Consider the following 18,419-nt stretch of genomic DNA (forward strand, 5'->3'; position numbering starts at 1 on the left):
ATAATTAAATCTTCCGTTGGTATCTGATCACTTTTCCAAAGTTGAGCTATTGCAATTCTCGTGGCGGTGTTTATATGAGTTGTGAGGAGCGTTGTTTGTTTTGAATAGTGTTTTCTCCAAACTCCTAAAAGCATAGCTTCCGGTGTGAGTTCTATTTCCTCTTTCGTAATCTCTGAGAGCCAAGTATGAGTTATTTTCCAAATTTTTTGTATCATGGGGCAAGACCACCACATATGGAAAAACGTACCTCTTTCATTTTCACACTTCCAACAAGTGTCTGATAACGTTGGGTAAATCCTTGCTAATCCAGGTAGGTATTTTCATGTTGTTTGATTGAAAATAAAAATGGGTTGGGAAGAAGAAAACGAGCGTTTGGAGAGAAAGGGAGAGTAGAGAGCAATGGTTGCTAATATTATAACGAGACCTTCGCATTTTTTTCATTTTAATTTGTGTGGCTGTCCTGAATGAAGGGGTGATCTGCCCCCCCCAAACGTCCACTTTTGGTCTGAAGTGCCCCCCTCTCTCTAGGATTGGGAAACACATCACTTTTCTGAATTTTCTACCGCGCAATTCGCAACAAGTGCCACCACCAGGCTAGGGGCCCTCGTCGCCAGTGCTACTGGTGCACTCCTGGGCAGGCGCATGCTTATTGCCGCAAGATTCGGTTTCCGGGCATGCACCGGAAGCGAGAGACAGATTTCGGTGATTTTCGCACAAAGAGAGATCGGAGAGATTTCGGCGATTTTCGCACGAAAACCAGCGAACTCTCATGCGCACGAGCATCCTCGTGAGAGATTTTGCTCCCGGCGCATGCACAGAAACCGAATCTCACGCGGTCATGCAACGGATGTGGAGATTAGTGCGCCTCTCTATTTCCAATACCACATTACAGTGTGCACCTAGTAGTAGGTGCAAACCTACTACTGTCCTCCACCATGAGTTCAGGCTTAGTTGGCTATGTTGGACAAGAAGGAAGATTCCCATTTTTTAGACATTTGTGCTGAGGTTATGGTGGTCTTGAGAAGCCTACCCTGCTCCCCCCCCCCAAAAAAAATCCAGTTTACAAATTTTTTAAAAACCCAAAACAATTTTTATTTTGGGCTTCTTCGACTCCCAGGAAGCCCTAAAACCAAGCGGAGTTTCCCGATGGGATTCTATGAAGCGGATCACCAAACTGCAGATAAGTGGGAATTTACAAAAGAAAGAAAAATATCTAAACGAAGGCAATAAGATATTTTTTTCTACTCCGAAAGCACATTTTATCTAAAGTGGGTGTCGTATCCGTGCCAAAATCTAGACAAATTGTGCCATTTCTATTGTTAGGGCTTTTTTTTTTTAAAAAAAATTATTTTTAAAAATCACACTTTTCCCCTGGCATATAACCCCTAAGCCTGGTTACCTTTCTCTCTGAGTATCCAAAGCCTTGAATTACGACCAATTCAAAAATCAGCGTCCTCATTTCCGCTCCCTAAAAGCAAAAATTAAACATTAAAAAAGGCAGAACAAGGCTAGATTTAAAAACCAAATTTAATTCTGTTTTCCATAGCTCGGAATGGCATCTGAACTTTATGTGGGTTTGCCTATCTCAATTTTGCAAGTTTCAAATGGGTGAATTTCCAACTCCAAGAATTTTCCCAGACAGCCACACTCATTTTCACCCACTCCCTTCCCAGAAAAATAATCCTAGGAGAGACTGTAGTGGAAGGGATTATAAGAGAGTAATGGTTTTGCTGGGGAATTCTGGAAGTCGAAGTCCACTCTTGTGCAGCCATCAAGTTTAGATGCATCCTTCTGAAAACTTCCCAAATATTTACGATGAGAAAACAACCACTAGTGTCTTTTATCCTGGTAGACTGCCACTAAGTATGGAAGCTTAATTTTGTCAATTCTATTGCTGTTTGCGTCTCCCAAGCAGGAAGCAAGCTGTGTAATATCTATGCAGAATATAATCAGGCACAAGTGTATCAAAAGTTTTACTATTTATTTTTTTTTTTAAACGGGTAGCCGACTGGTTTACTTAAGCCAAGATGGGATTTCCACTTTTAACCAGGATTATTTGAACAAGCCATTGTTTATCAGTCCACCTCCCATCGCGATAAAAATCCGCCAGATGGGAAAAACACATCCCTCAAAACTCATTTTGTGAGTGAAAGAGAAAAGAACAGCTTAATCATTCAATTTCTTTTGTTGAGAAACTAGACAAGATTCTAGTCCTCATGACAAGATGTGGGTGAGACTAACTTGCACAATAGCCCACTTATGAAACTTACAAACATAGAAACATAGAAGTCTGACGGCAGAAAAAGACCTCATGGTCCCATCTAGTCTGCCCTTATACTATTTTCTGTATTTTATCTTAGGATGGATATATGTTTATCCCAGGCATGTTTAAATTCAGTTACTGTGGATTTATCTACCACGTCTGCTGGAAGTTTGTTCCAAGGATCTACTACTCTTTCAGTAAAATAATATTTTCTCATGTTGCTTTTGATCTTTCCCCCAACTAACTTCAGACTGTGTCCCCTTGTTCTTGTGTTCACTTTCCTATTAGAAACACTTCCCTCCTGGACCTTATTTAACCCTTTAGTATATTTAAATGTTTCGATCATGTCCCCCCTTTTCCTTCCAACACAAGAAACACCACCAGGAATGATGGGATGGTGTCTTTTGAGAACAGGTGGGGGAAGGAAAAAAATGGGTAATTTTTTTTTTTAATCATTTTTTAAGAACTTTCATGGCAGCTCCCTTCTGCCCCCACCGATGGCTTCCATACCCACCATTTCAAATCTCACCTCTCTACAAAAATAAAAAGCAAAACAATAAAATAAAAGACTATCGTGCCTTTTTTTAAAAAAAGAGTTTTTAAACATTTAACCACGCTGGACATATTTTGGGATTCCCAGAGGTCATCCAACCAGCCGAGGTTTTGGACTTCTTTTACACAGGAGTAGGGTGGGATATATTGGGGAAAAGTCTGTTGAATCTTTTGTTGTACTGTATTTTTTTATCTCTTTCTGTGGGGGCAATATTTTTTATTTTAGTTTTCCAGTTGAGAAATGGGGTTTCGTGATTTTTGGAAGCCTTTTAATTTCTTCCGCGACTTCCAACTTTTAGGGCAACGCTTTGTACCCCTGTTTCCCCCCCCCCCTCTCTGGTATCTTAAGTGGGTGTTTGCTCCGTCCTATATATATATATATATTTCTAGAACACGTCCCAGCGGACTTTTGGTCTTCAGCCGGAACACGTTTTCTTCACTGCGGATTTTTTGGGTTCCCAAAACTCTTTGTAACCTGCTCTCTTTCTCTCTCCTTTTTTTTAAGTTTCTGAACCTCTTTGAGGAGTTTTTCCTTGTAAAAAGTTGAATTAAAAATTGAGAAAAAAGAAGAAGCCGCCTCGTCTACCTTTTATTTTCTTCCTGAGGGGTTCGGGGTACGTTTCGTTCAAAAATTGTTTTGCGTGATAGAGAAGGTTTCTTAACCTTGGCGACTTTTAAGATGGGTTGATTTGATTGATGGATGGATTTGATTCGACTTCTATGCTGCCCAATCCCGAAGGACTCAGAGCGGCTTACAACAGCAATGTAAATCATGTAAAACATCTTTCAACTGTGGCAAGGGGGGCGTTCGCCCAGGTTCGCCTTGTGCACCAGTTGCGGCCCTATCTGGACCGGGAGTCACTGCTCACAGTCACTCATGCTCTCATCACCTCGAGGCTAACTACTGTAACGCTCTCTACATGGGGCTACCTTTGAAAAGTGTTTGGAAACTTCAGATCGTGCAGAATGCAACTGCAAGAGCAGTCATGGGCTTCCCCAAATATGCCCATGTTACACCAACACTCCGCAGTCTGCATTGGTTGCCGATCACAATTCAAAGTGTTGGTTATGACCTATAAAGCCCTTCATGGCACCGGACCAGATTATTTCAGGGACCGCCTTCTGCTGCACAAATCCCAGCGACCGGTTAGGTCCCACAGAGTGGATCTTCTCCGGGTCCCATCGACTAAACAATGTCGCTTGGCGGGACCCAGGGGTAGAGCCTTCTCTGTGGCGGCCCCAGCTCTCTGGAACCAACTCCCCCCAGAGATTAGAATTGCCCCCACCCTCCTTGCCTTTCGTAAGCTACTTAAAACCCACCTCTGCCGCCAGGCATGGGGGAATTGAGATCCTCTTTCCCCCTAGGCCTTTACAATTCTATGCATAGTATGTCTGTATGTACGATTGGTTTTTATATAATGGGTTTTTAACTGTTTTTAGTATTGGATTATTGTTATATACAGTTTTATTACTGTTGTTAGCCGCCCCGAGTCTGCGGAGAGGGGCGGCATACAAATCCAATAAATAAATAAATAAATAAAACAAAACAATAAAAAAGAAGAAGTCAAATTTAAAATCTAAAAAGATTATAAAATCCTAGTTAAAAACCCATAAATTAACCAATCACAACAACATGCATACTAATCCTTCATATGATTTTCAACTGCCATCATCCTCTTGATGATGTCAGATGGGGTTGCCGCTACTGATGCGCTGCGGGCGTATGCCCGAACAAGGTTTTGCTTCTGCGCATGCACAGGAAGCGAAATTTTGTGAGGGGATGCGCGCAAGAGAGATTTAGGATATATTTTGGCTTCCACACATGCACAGAAGCAAAAATATGGCCGAAATCTCATCCGTGTGTCCCCTTACAAGGTTTTGGTTCCTGCTCATGCGCAGAAGCCAAATATCACTCGGATGTGCGCCCGGAGCTCTATTTTTGCTACCGGTACGATGGTGTCAACCGTACCTGTAGGGACCCGCTACTGTCACAGAGGCTTGGGAAGGGCAAAAATCAGGCCTACCGGAAGTTTAGGAAGTTCAACTGTTTTTGCCGGAGTTTGGAGATGGCAAAAACGCCCTCCCCCAGCCATGGTGCAAGAGGCTAACCCCCCTCCCCCCCCAGCCATGGTCCACCCCCTACTAGCAACTGAGCAGAGAACCCCACCTATGCCCTATTGCATATGCCTGCTTGCTCTCTTTTAATCCCTTTCTCTGCAATCTCTCAGGTACGACTGAACAGCTATGCTTGGCTGGGGAATTTTGGGAGCTGGAAGTCCACACATCTTAAAAGGGCTCAAAGGTTGAAAGACACTGTTCTGTATGTTGACCGTGTCATCCCGAATGAGTGAAAAAGGCAAGTAACTAGCCCCGTGATGGTGAACCTATGGCCCGCTTGCCACAGGTGGCACATGGAGCCATATCAGAGGGCACGTGAGATTTTGCCCTGTGTCAACTCCAGAGCGCATGTGAGTGCTGGCCAGCTGATTTTTCAGCCTTGGGAAAGGTCGTTTCATCCTCCAGATGTTTCAGGAAAGCTTCCCTGAAGCCCCGGAGGCAAAAAATGTCCCCCAACGGGTGAATCGGAAGTGCACTTTTCTGAACTTCCGGTTTGCCCATTGTGCTATTTTTTGCACTCCAGGACTTCAAGAAGCGTCTCTGAACCCTCCAGAGTGCAAAAACAGCACAATGGGCGAACTGGAAGTGCAGTTTTCTGGACTTCCGGTTTGCCCACTGTGCTGTTTTTTGCACTCCGGGGCTTCAAGAAGCTTCCCGCAACCCTCTGGAGTGCAGAAAACAGCACAATGGGCAAACCGGAAGTCCAGAACTTTTCCGAACTTCCGGTTGCCCATTTGAGCATTTTTTTCACCTAGGAGGGTTCAGAAAGGCCTATGCGCATGCGCAGGGGGGACAGCAGGATATGAGTGCACATGCATGGGAAGGGAGAGAAGGAGTGTGGGCCCGTGCATGCCTGCTAGCACACACACACACACACCCCTTTTGGCATGCGAACCCAAAAAGGTTCACCATCACTGAACTAGCTGGAGAGAACTATCGAATAATTTTGGGAGTCACAGCGCCATCTACTGGTCACAGCAATGCAGATTTCTCCCCCCCCCCCCACACACACTTTTGTCTTGTTGCATTTGAGTGTGGTGTGATTGTGTAGCATTGATTGTTTTTAGTAATAATGGGTTTTAACTTGTTCTTTTTAATATTAGATTTGTATTATGTATTGTTATTGTTGTTGTGAGCCGCCCCAAGTCTTCGGAGAGGGACGGCATACAAATCTAATAATTTTTATTTATTATTATTATTATTATTATTATTATTATTATTATTATTATTATTATTATGTACAACACAGCAAATGAGATCACTATGCTGGATTTCATATTTCATCACCAGTCGGGCGCTTCCCAAGCACCTAGGACTGCGTGATGTAGCGGCGAATTATGTTTGCCGATCCCAGTAAAGCGGCCTTTTGCAATTGACAAATGGAGATTTTGTCAATTCCGATGGTTTTCAAATGTCCGCTGAGATCCTTTGGTACTGCGCCCAGCGTGCCAAGTACCACTGGGACCACTTTCACTGGCTTATGCCAGAGTAGTTGCAGATCGATTTTTAGATCTTCGTATTTCACTAATTTCTCTAGCTGCTTCTCGTCAATTCTGCTGTCTCCTGGGATTGCGATGTCGATGATCCATACTTTCTTTTTCTCCATGATCAGGATGTCTGGTGTGTTATGCTTCAGAATTCGGTCAGTCTGAAGTCGGAAGTCCCACAGTAGTTTGGCTTGCTCATTTTCGACCACTTTTTCGGGCTTATGATCCCACCAGTTCTTTGCCACTGGTAAATGGTAGTTCCGGCACAAGTTCCAGTGGATCATCTGCCACAGCATCATGCCGTATTATTATTATTATTATTATTATTATTATTATTATTATTATTATTATTATTATTATTATTATTATTACAACATGAAGTTGGTCTGTATTTGGGCACACTGCTCACCAAATCTATAAAACCGCACTAAAAGAAAAAAAGGGAGGACCAATTTTCTCACTTGCAGCTCACGTGATCAAAATTCAGGCATTTGGCCAATGACTCACAGTTCTGACCACTGCAGTGTGCCAGGATCATGTGATCCCCTTTTGCGACCTTCTGACAAATACAGAGAACCCGATTCACTTAACAACCGCGTGGCTTAATGTAAAAACTCCAGTGATTCGCAGAACAACTGTGGCAAGAAATGTCATAAAACGAGGCCAAACTCCGTTAGCTACTTTGCTTAAGCCACCAAGATTTTGAGCTCGGTCATAAATCAAGAACTACCTGTATTGTATTAAAAAAAATAAGTCTTTTACCAAGGGCATATCAGCAGTTCGTTCTAAGGCCAACCAAGGCAATTTTAGAATTTGAAGCAAATTTCAGGCTTCGTGTAAACCTCCAAGATGCTAACCAAAGGTTTGAATTAACCCTCTTTGGCATGTCACACCGATTAACCAGGTTCATGTGTCCTGCAAACCTGGAAATGGATTTTCTTTTTTTCTCTTTTTAAAAAATGTTTTATTTACCGTATTCATTTTTTTTGACCCCCCAACTTCTAAATGCCAATAGTGTTCGTGCAGCCAGGTCTCCAAACTTGCAGGAAAGCACCTTTCCAGATTGCAAAAGGACTCCAACTCCCATATGCTCCAATAATAATAATAATAATAATAATAATAGTAGAAGTAGTAGTAACAAAACAACAACAATAAACAACAATAACAATAAATAGTAATAATAGTAGTAGTAATAAAAATAATAACAATAACAATAACAATAAAACAAGAACAATAATAATAATAATTGTGGGGGCAATATGCTGGCTTTGTTAAAAAGTGCTATTGCTAACATGTTGTAAGCCGCCCTGAGTCTACGGAGAAGGGCGGCATAAAAATCGAATTAATAATAATAATAATACTGTAATAACAATAGCAACAACAACAATAATAATAATAATGAAAGTGACTCAGAAATAGCCCTTACGCTGCTCTATACTGTTTCGTATCTCGTACGTTCCCGCCTCTCCAGAAACTCTCATCCCAAGCGGACAGCTCTACCCTTTTCATACCTCTACGGTCCTTGCTTATCTCGCGAGGCTTGCGGGCGGAGACAGGACGGGAAGGGCCGGCCCCGCCCGCCTCCTCGCGCGGCCAAGTCTCGCGAGAGCCGGAGCGGGGCGGGCCTCGGGCCGTCCGCCATGGCCGGCGAGCAGCGGAGGGCGGGCTGGCTCCGCGGCGGGGCCGAGGCGCGCACCAGCCTGGCCGCCTTCCTGCTGGGGGGCTCCGTGGTGGCCGCCGTGCCGCTTTTGCTCCGGGCGGGCTTCCAAGGCCGAGCCGCTCTGGCCCTCCACGTCGCCGGCGCCAACGCGACGCTCCTATTGGCTTGGGGCCGAGCGCCGGGCGGGATGTACCAGGTGAGGGGCGTGGTCTCGCTTAGTCCCGCCCCCTGGTCCTCGAGGGGCGGGGCTTGCGAGCATCCTTTTCTCTTGCCTGAATGAATGAATGGGCCCTTTGCCTTGGAATGGGAGGGAGGAGAATTGGGAAAGTGCTCCTGAGCATGTAAAGAGGGTTCTTTGGACTCCACAACCCTGACAATAGGGGGTCAGAACTTAAAATGGGGGGGGGGCCTTTATTGTGGCTTATTATTATTATTTTTTTATTATTAATTGATCTTATATGCCTTAAACTAGCTTAACTCCAGGGTGTTGGGCTAGATAACCTCGGAGGTCCCTTTCAAATTTAGGATTCTGCTTGTTAAAAGGGATTTCTGCACTTGGGGGAGGGAGGGGTTGGGCTAGATGACCTCACAGACCCCCTTCTAAATGTTCTAAATTTGGGATTTTCTTTTATCTTTTGGAGGATTCCCGCACTGGGGGAGGGTGGGGTTGGGCTATATGACCTCACAGTCCCCCTTCTAAATGTTCGAGAATAGGATTCTCTTATTTTGGGAGCGATTCCCGCACTGGGGGAGGGCAGGGTTAGGCTAGATGACCTCACAGACCTTCTTTTAAATGTTCTAAATCTAGGATTCTCTTTTATCTTTTGGGAGATTCCCACACTGAGCAGAGCATGGGGTTGAGCTAGATGATATCACAGAGCCCCTTTATTATTGTTCATTTATTATTTGTGTTTATAAGCTGCCCTTCTCCAGGGGATTCATGGCGGAGTGCAAGGATAAAAAAATACAGGATTCCAAAAAAAAAGGATTAAAAAAAAGGATTCCAAAATACAATATAATCAAAAAACCCACAATATTAAAAGGAACTCTTCCAGCCTTCAATCATTCCACTACTCACACATATGCTCTTAGTGTACATAAAAACACAAGATACATTTTTTACTTAGGATCAATTAAATTTCTTCCAATGCTTAAATTCTTCCATCACAATTATACCATAAGAATAGAGTAGAGTGGAGTAGATATAGAATTCTTTATTGGCCAAATGTGATTACACACACAAGGAATTTGTCTTCGGTGCAGATGCTCTCAATGTACATAAAAGAAAAAGAGACATAAGTCGTGAGTGTGTGAAGATTGCCAGGGGGAAAATAGTTTGCTGTACAAACGTTGTCGTAAACAAAACGGAAGAGTGAACAGAAATTGCAAACCACCCAAGAACACACAGCCAAAACCTCTTTGTCAAAAACCAGATGGCTTTTTTAACCAGATTTATTCTGTAAACACTGAAGAAGTTTGATCAGAATCCCTGATTATACTTTATTCTTTTAAATAGTCTAGACTAGGATTCTCTTTTTATCTTTTGGGGGGGATTCCTGCACTGGGGGTTGGGCTAGATGACCTCAGAGCTGTCCCAAGTACCTCTATCGGGGCCATAGCAGCCTGCCTCCATCCCCGTCTGCCTCTTTTCTTGCAGATAGCAATCCGGGCCTGTTTCCTGGGCTTCGCCTTCGGATGCGGTTTGTTGCTCAGCTTCAGACAGTCGTCCTGGAAACATTTTGGCTGGTAAGAATAATCGGGGCTTGTTTGCCGGGGGGGTGTGTGTGTGTTTCTAGATGACCTCACAGGTCACTTCCGAATGGCCCAATTGAGAAATTTTCTGCTCTTTTGGGGCCAGGATGCCCACACTGGGCAGGGGGATTCGACTAGATGACCCTCAGAGATCCCTTTCCAATATGCCAGTTTAGGGTCTGCTTCTTTAGGGCAGGGGGGTTGGCCTTTGGACACTAGGACCCGTTTCGCTACAGAAAAACAGCCAGGGTGGGTTTTTCTCGCTCAATTGTGCATTTCTTCCTTTCTCTCTCTCTCTCTGCAGGTACATGTGCTCGTTGTCTCTGTTCCATTATTCAGAATATTTGGTCACTGCAGTCAACAACCCCCGAAGCCTCTCTCTGGATTCCTTCCTGCTCAACCACAGTTTCGAATATAACGTGGCCGCTCTTTCCTCGTGGATCGAGTTCACTGTGGAAAACTTCATTTTCCCAGGTGAATACTTTCACTTATTAGTGTAGGCAGGTAGGTAAATAGATAAGATAGATAGAAGAAGATGAAAGGAAGGAAGAGAAAGAAAGGAAAGAAAGAAAGAAAGAAAGATGGTAGACAGACAGACGTGATTAGGTGGATAAGAAAGAGATATGATAGACAGGGACAGAAAAATAATAGATACAGAGACAGGCAGACATAGTAGGTAGGTGATGGACGGATGATAGATGGAAAGAGACAGACAGACAAACAGACAAGGTAGAAATAGAAAGATAGGATAAATAGTTAGATGGATAGGACAGACAAGATAGATAGAGAGATGCACACACCAACAAGATAACAAAACACTTTTCTTTTGTTTTCCAAATTTGCAAAGTCCTCTGCCGTTTGTAACTCCGAGCCGTCACCGAACGAACCCTTGTTAAGTTGAGTCCCAGGGTTTGGGGTGTTTTTTTTTTAAACGCCCGTCTCTTTTGTTTTCCCTTCCCAGAAATGAAGCAGGTGGCCTGGCTCAGCTCCGCCGGGCTGCTGATGGTGGTGTTGGGCGACTTCTTGCGCAAAGCAGCCATGCTGACTGCCGGTTCGAATTTCAACCACATCGTCCAGAACGAAAAGTCGGAGTCTCACCGGCTGGTGACGCGGGGCGTGTACGGTTGGTGCCGGCACCCTTCGTACGTCGGGTGGTTTTCCTGGAGCGTTGGAACTCAGGTAGGGCCGGCTGCCATTAAAAAATAATAATAATTGGGGTTTCGTTCAACAAAATCAATTGCAGGGGGTCCTTGAGTTAAAACGTTCCGTTTAGTGACTGTCGCAGCGCCGAGAAAAGTGACTTGCAATGCATTTTCATGTCAGGAATTAAAAATCCCTGGGTAATATCTTAATGCAGAAAGTAGGCCTCAGTTAAGAATGCTGAGTCATTCAGAGGCAGTTGAGCATGCAGCAACGTAGCAATTATGTGAAAAGTATTTAACTAGGCAAGAGCTCCCTGCTCTTTCTCTCTGTCTGTTCACTGTTAGCTGTGTGCTGTTGCCGTTCGTGGAAGTGTGCTCTGAAAAAGCTGTAATGCTGTAAAAGTTGGTTCCTGTGAGTTATTGAACTAAGATAGTTGTAGCAAGGTAGTAGCAAGATACTAGTTTATTGTACGTATAGTATAGACAGTAGTAGTATAAAGAAGTAAATATATTTTTCATAACTTCCTACTGCTGCTGTGTTTCATTGAAGACTTGAACTCCATTTCTCCTGGTCTGTGGCTGGTTGGGTTGGTGGGCTGGTTGGACTGGTTTGCTGCTTGGGCACAAACAGTTTCCGCAAGTGCATGCTCTGATATTTCACACCTACGTCTCCTGACAGCCGAGTGATCAAAATTCAGGCCCTTGTCCACAGCCTCGTATTTAAGAATGTTGCCTTATTGAGGAGTCCACTAGGAATTGGGTGGCTAAGATGTTAAATACCATATTTTTTCAGAGTATAAGACGCACCTTTTTTTGGGGGGGGGGATGGGGGGGATAGGGATAAAGAATCTGTTTACCAGGTATTTACCTGGCTAGCGTCCTTAGTCTGGTCATCTTCAGCACATTATTTTATCCCCTGCTTAGGGCTTTAAAAAACTTTATTGGGAGAGTAACAAGGCAGTAAGAGCTGGGAATATCATTAGCACCTGGGAAGAAACAGTCTGAGCAAATAGAGCAATGGGGAAAAACCCTGCAGAGTCTTAGGGCTTGGGAAACATTCTTCATTGCAGAGAGTAACAATGAAAGAGCTTGCAATCAGGTAAGAGCTTGGAACATCATTAGCACTTGGTTAGGGCTGGAAAGAAACATCTGGAGCAAGTAAAGCAATGGAAAAAAAAACCCTACAAAGACAGGGTTTGGAATACAATGAAAGAGCTTGCAAACTGGTAAAAGCTGGGGATATTGTTAGCACCTGGTTAGGGCTGGAAATAAATATTTGGAGCAAATAGAGAATGGGGGGGGGGGAAATCAAAGGCAGGGTTTGGAAAACATTCTTCGCAAAGAGTAACCATGAAAGAGCTTGGGTACATTAATAGCACCTGGTTAGGGTGCTAAGACACATCTGGAGCAAGTAAAGCAATGAAAAAAAGACAGGGCCTGTCATACATTCTTCGCAGAGAGTAACAATGAAAGACCGTGCCAGCCGGTAAGAGCTGGGAACATTGTTAGCACCTGGTTAGGGCTGGAAAGAAACTTACTCAGAGCAAGTTAATGAAAAATACCCCGCAAAGACTTAGGGCTTGGAAAACGTTCTTCGCAGAGAGAAACAATGAAAGAGCCTGCAAGGTAAGAGCTGGGAAGATCATTAGCAGTTAGTTGGGCTGAAAAAAAAGCTACATTCAGTGTATAAGACACACCCAAATTATCAACCTCTTTTAGGGAGGAAAAAGGTGCATCTTATATGTATTATTTATTTATTGATTGATTGATTAATTAAATTTGTATGCCGCCCCTCTCCGTAGACTCGGGGCAGCTCACAACAGTAATAGAAAACAATATATAATACAAATCTAATAATTAAAACTAAGAACCCCTAATTTAAAAAAACATGCACACAACATACCATACATAAACAGTACAGGCCTGGGGAAGTTATCTCAGTTCCCCCATGCCTGACGGCAGAGGTGGGTTTTAAGGAGTTTACGAAAGGCAAGGAGGGTGAGGGCAGTTCTAATCTCGGGGGAGCTGGTTCCAGAGGGTCGGGGCCGCCATAGAGAAGGCTCTTCCCCTGGGACCCGCCAAACGACATTGTTTAGTCGACGGGACCCGGAGAAGGCCAACTTTGTGGGACCTAATCGGTCGCTGGGATTCGTGCGGCAGAAGGCGGTCCCGGAGATATTCTGGTCCGATGCCATGAAAGGCTTTATAGGTCAAAACCAACACTTTGAATTGTGACCGGAAATTGATCGGCAACCAATGCAGGCTGCGGAGTGTTGGTGTAACATGGGCATACCTTGGGAAGCCCATGATTGCTCTCGCAGCTGCATTCTGCACGATCTGAAGTTTCCGAACACTTTTCAAAGGTAGCCCCATGTAGAGAGCATTACAGTAGTCGAATCTCGAGGTGATGAGGGCATGAGTTATTGTGAGTAGTGAGTCCCGATCCAGATAGGGCCAAAACTGGTGCACTAGGCGAGGAGGACGCCTAAGTTGCGCACCCTCTCTGAGGGGGTCAATAATTCCACCCCCAGGGTTATGGATGGACAGATGGAATTGTCCTTGGGAGGCAGAACCCACAGCCACTCTGTCTTATCCGGGTTGAGTTTGAGTCTATGCCGAAAAATACAGTACAGTGTTCCCTCTATTTTCGCGGGTTCGAACTGTCACGCTGAGAATTGCCAGCCAACAGAGACATTCAGTAGTTAAAGAGTTAATGTGTGTTTTTCCCTCGGATCACAGAACGTCTATACCACGGTTTTTCAAAAATATTAATTAAAAAATACTTCACGGTTTTTCCCCCTATACCACAGTTTTTTCCGCCTGATGACATCATATGTCATTGGCAAACTTTCGTCTGGCTTTTAAAAAACATTTTTTTTAATAAACTTTAATAAATAAACACGGTGATTAATAATCTAAATGGTTGCTAAGGGAATGGGAAATTGTAATTTAGGGGTTTAAAGTGTTAAGGGAAGGCTTGTGATACTGTTCATAGCCCAAAATGGTGTATTTACTTCTGCATCTCTACTTCGCGGAAATTCGACTTTCACGGGCGGTCTCGGAACGCATCCCCCGCGAAAATCGAGGGAACACTGTAGTTCAGATGCTACCTGGAACCTGGTCACTGTGATTTTTATCTCCTGGTTCCGATGAGTCTTTCCTCCATCACCTTGGCTTTCTCGAGGATGTCAGTCAAGAGACAGAATCCCCCCCAAATCGCATTTTTTTCCCTCTCTTCTTTTCTTCGCCCAGGTACTCCTCTGCAACCCCATCTGCCTGATCGGCTACACTCTGGTTTCCTGGCGTTTCTTCCGTGACAGGGTTGAAGAGGAAGAGCGCGCCCTCATTCACTTTTTCGGAGAAGAATATTTAGCCTATAAGAAGAAGGTTCCTTCTGGACTTCCTTTCATCGGCGGGTTCAAAATGGAACTTTGAGACCCGAGACTCGGTGCTGTGAGCGGGGTGGGCTACATCCTGCTTCAGTTTTTCGCTAAGCCTGGGGGGGGCGTCCTCTGATGGGGGGGGCCTCTGAGCATACACAGAGGGCTCAAAAAAAAGTCTAAAAGTTCCTTTTTTTAAAAAAAACAAAAAACCCTTTGTTGGAGGATTTACGGAGCTGCCTTGAGCAGGGGTTTCCAACCGTGGTCACTTTTTAATACTTGGGGACTTCAACTCCCAGAATTCCTCAGCCGGCAAAGCTCGGGAGATTCTGGGAGTTGAAGTCCACAAGTCTTAAAGCCGGCTGAGGAATTCTGGGAGTTGTAGTCCACAAGTCTTAAAAGTGGCCAAGGTTGGAGACCCTCCCTGGTCTACTGTTTTCCGACCGGAGCCATAGATCTAATTTTCTTTTTGTGTTGCTTTTTTTAAAAGAGAAAATTTCCTAGTTGTCGCTTACCATCTCGATCTGAGTTCGAATCCCAGCCCGGATCAAGAGATTACTGAGGGGGGGGGGAAATTCCCGCAGACGATATTCCCCACTTCCAAAAAAAAATAATCATGAAAATCTCAATCTTTTTCCCGTTTGCCCTTCTTACAGAGACGCTCAATGCTGTTTGAAGCCTGGTCTTAAAACCTTTTGTAAAAAAAAAATAATTATTATAAATTAATTTTATAAGTTGTGAAATTCGCATCCAGCCGTTTGAAGCCTGATCTTAAAAACAATCTTTCGGGGGAAATTACCGATTAATTTTATAAGTTATAGAATTCACATCCAGCTAACTTGCAGCATAAAAATCTCTTCTCTCTCTCTCTCTCTCTCTCTCTCTCTCTCTCTCTCTCTCTCTCTCCCTCTTTCTCTCTCTCTCTCTCTCTCTCTCTCTCTCTCTCGCTAACAGCCTGCAATAATTTTGGTCTTAGAAAAAAAGTTTTGGATTCCCCCCCCCCCATCACTTATGCAAAACTTTGATGGCAAATCTGACATGCTACACCTGTTTCCTTCCTTGTTTTTTTTTAAAAAAAATTATTATTTTGGGTTTCTTCTCCCTCTCTCGGCACAGTGTTTCGACATTCCTTGCTGTTCCTGTAATCTACGTTTCTCTTTTTTTCCGTTTTAATTTTATTAACTTGTTCATTTTGACATTCGTTTCCGTAAAAGGCCGCGGCGGAATTTGGTTTTTAACTTTGCACAGCACAAAGTTGATTTTTTTTAAAATGAACGCACCCTCCTTTTTTTCCCCTGAAACTTTTCCTATGTTCCGGTTACAAACCAAAGATAAATTGATTACCTTTTTAAATATTATTATTATTCTGTTCATGGTGGTGGTTATAATTTGAAGAGGAATGGTGGTGGCGGAGAGCTAAATTCGCACCCAGGTGTTTGAATCTTTAAAAAATTAGCAAAATTAACGCTTGGATAGATTTTAGCACAGTCCCATTGCAATAGAGATTTTAATAGACATCTACCGTCTTGTTTGTCTTAATGATGCCCGAGACATGCTTGAAACGAAAGACAATAGGGGGGTTCCTGGTGGATCTTTTTTTGTGTTTGATGGAAAACTTGCAGGTCGAATCAATTTTCAGGGTTTTTTTAAAAATTAAGTCTAATATTAGCTTTTCTCTTTTTCACTTCTCTTTTTTTTAAAGTCAGATTGCAAGGATGACAAAAGTGAAATAAATATTTTATTTTATTTTTTATTGTCCTGGCTGGGAATTAAAAGCAAACATCTATCTAACGAAGGAGATCAGCTCAGCCTGGCCTTTGGAAATCCTTAATACTTTAATCCAGAAAACAGGAGGCTAATTTAATTTTAGCAGCAGAAAGAGAGGTCAGGCAGATGGGAGGTGCTTTAAGACCGGATCTTCCTGCCGCTTCTACCCTGGCTGTCCAATTTCTAAATTGCAACGATTCTTTAATGCATGTCCATCCACCACACAAAAAGAATTGCATATACTTTTGAGGTAAAGCCTCCGGACTTCACGGGGGGGGGGGGGGGGGAGAGAAAGAAAGAAAGATGGTAGGTAGGTAGGTAGATAGAGATGATGGGTGGATAGATTGAGATGATAGATATGAGAGCGAGATCAGGGCCGCCGATAGGCCGGTACTACTGGGAGTGGCGTCACGGGCCCGGCCAAATTGACAAATGAGGGGGGGCCGGTTTTGCCGCCCGGCCTCCTGGCACCTGCAGTAATTTGTGCGTGGAAGATCCGATGTCGCTGTAACTCTTTGCCCCCCCCCTACCTTTAGCAAAAACAACATCGAGTCTTCCAGCAGCCCCTTGTAAACAGGTTCAGGCAGCAGGGTGGTGGAAAAGGAGGCGGTGGAGGCAAGAGGCTTGCACGCTTCCCCTCTTCCCCCCCCCCCCCCCCCCCCCGCGGCACAGGGGCCTGCTGACCTCAAGGACGCCCGGGGAAGCAGGACGCAACGGCAGAGCCGGTCAGGCAGCAGGGGGCCCCTGACGTCAAGACCTGCGACGGCCAGCAAAGCTGCTGACAGCAACCACCCGATTGCTGGGAAAGAGTTTCAAAAGCCTCCTCAGAGGGTTTAAAGCAGGGCCTGGAAGATTGCCCCCCCCCCCCCCCCTGCATTTTGAAAGGGAGAATCCAGCATTGAAAAGAGATGAGAGCTGATCATTGTGAGTGCTGAGACAATGGGAGGAGTTGTAAAACTTCGGAGAGATGGGGGGGGGGGAGGATGAAAAGGCAGGAGGGGCTGGAGTCTCTTCCACACCCAGTTTCCCTCCAACACGACCAGGTGTTCCCCCCCCCCCCCCCCCCCCGCTTTTGGAGCCATTGGGATCTGTTCCGGGACGATCCTTCCTTTATTTCTTTATTGGCCAAGTATGATTGGATACACAAGGGAGGAGAGATAAACATATGAGAGAGTGAAGGGGAGACAGAGGGAGAGGATGCAGGAATGAGAGAGACCTGGAAGGAGAGAATGAGAGAGAAAGAAAAGAGAGAAATGGAGGGAGGAAGAAGGAAGAATGAAATGAATGGAGGGAAAGAAGGTGGAAGGACCTTTGGGGGGTAATTTATCTCTCAACGTTCAAATAATACAATGCACCTCTAATTTTCCATGAATAAAATGCTGTATTTTCTTAGTAACTAATATCAATCATCCCAAAAGTTGCAAAAGGTTTTTTTCTAATTTTGTCATCCAGTTACATACATTTTCTTTTAGTTAAATTCCCTCCTTAATGTTCCTTCAAAAAATATTTCTAACTTATTAACCAGTATGCCAAAGTGCTAAATTCCATTCCATTTATGCATTAATCCAAATCAGTATCACCTACTGCATATCGTATTATAATCAATACTTCTAACTTTATTAAAACAGATCAGCAATTCCTAAATTCATATATCTAAATAGAAAAATGGAAGTTAAAAAAGAGCAAACAAAACAATACTCTAAGCTTAATCAACCCTTCTCAAACTCCAATTTCTTCAATCTGAGCAGAACTTTGAACCAAACCCTTTTTTTTATTTTTTGTATCCCCTTTTAATCCCCCTTTTCCATTTTATTCTTTCTATTCTTCCTTCTAGGAAGAAAGGATTTTGTTAGAAAAATAAAGAGGTTATTGGATCAAACTTTGGACACTTGACAAGTTAGTTATGATGGTGGCCATGTCCCAGGGTTATGTCAACATCTTTTGGGATGTTCAAGCAGCTGCAAGGATTCACTTAACGACTGTGGCAAGAAAGGTGGTAAAGTGAGGCAGAACTCACTTAATAACCGTCTTACTCAGGAGATAGAAACATTGGCCTCGTTGGTTCATTTACTGACCGTTCAAAGTTGCAACAGCCCTGAATAAAGTGACATGGCCCTTTTTAACACTTAGCACCTTCGCAGCAGCCCGATGATCGGAGGATCAAAACTTTGCTGCCGTTTCATTTTTATGACCGTTGCTGTGTGTCCCGAGGTCACGTGACCCCCTTTTGTTTCTAACCGATCCACGCCCAGGCATGGAAATGTGCCGCTCAGACATTATACTTTTCTGCTCACACCG

At 43.9% G+C, this 18,419-nt stretch overlaps 1 protein-coding gene and 1 long non-coding RNA gene across 2 annotated transcripts in view; one reads left to right on the top strand and one right to left on the bottom strand.

The window, feature by feature from the left end:
- The window catches only part of LOC139171147 (uncharacterized), a 32,211-nt gene extending 24,146 nt beyond the window's left edge, over window positions 1-8,065 (bottom strand). Inside the window, exons 1-2 of the long non-coding RNA XR_011559701.1 lie at window positions 7,932-8,065; window positions 1,400-1,468 (exon numbers count right to left, since the gene is read on the bottom strand). This is a non-coding gene — a long non-coding RNA (uncharacterized lncRNA). The remainder of the gene's footprint in view (window positions 1-1,399; window positions 1,469-7,931) is intronic.
- ICMT (isoprenylcysteine carboxyl methyltransferase) lies at window positions 8,030-16,099 on the top strand. Its single transcript, XM_070759026.1, has 5 exons — window positions 8,030-8,276; window positions 9,738-9,826; window positions 10,137-10,306; window positions 10,794-11,011; window positions 14,227-16,099. Exons 1-5 carry the CDS (start codon window positions 8,061-8,063, stop codon window positions 14,407-14,409), a joined length of 876 nt encoding a protein of 291 aa, XP_070615127.1. The 5' UTR covers window positions 8,030-8,060; the 3' UTR covers window positions 14,410-16,099.
- Window positions 16,100-18,419: the final 2,320 nt, after the last annotated feature.

This window comes from Erythrolamprus reginae, chromosome 8, assembly GCF_031021105.1.
Source record: "Erythrolamprus reginae isolate rEryReg1 chromosome 8, rEryReg1.hap1, whole genome shotgun sequence".
Taxonomy (NCBI): Eukaryota; Metazoa; Chordata; class Lepidosauria; order Squamata; family Dipsadidae; genus Erythrolamprus; species Erythrolamprus reginae.

Coding starts and splice junctions, on each gene's coding strand:
- ICMT (XM_070759026.1), top strand. CDS start 8,061: ATGGCCGGCGAGCAGCGGAGGGCGGGCTGGCTCCGCGGCGGGGCCGAG. Junction 9,827..10,136: donor TCCTGGAAACATTTTGGCTG/GTAAGAATAATC, acceptor CTCTCTCTGCAG/GTACATGTGCTCGTTGTCTC. Junction 10,307..10,793: donor GGAAAACTTCATTTTCCCAG/GTGAATACTTTC, acceptor TTCCCTTCCCAG/AAATGAAGCAGGTGGCCTGG.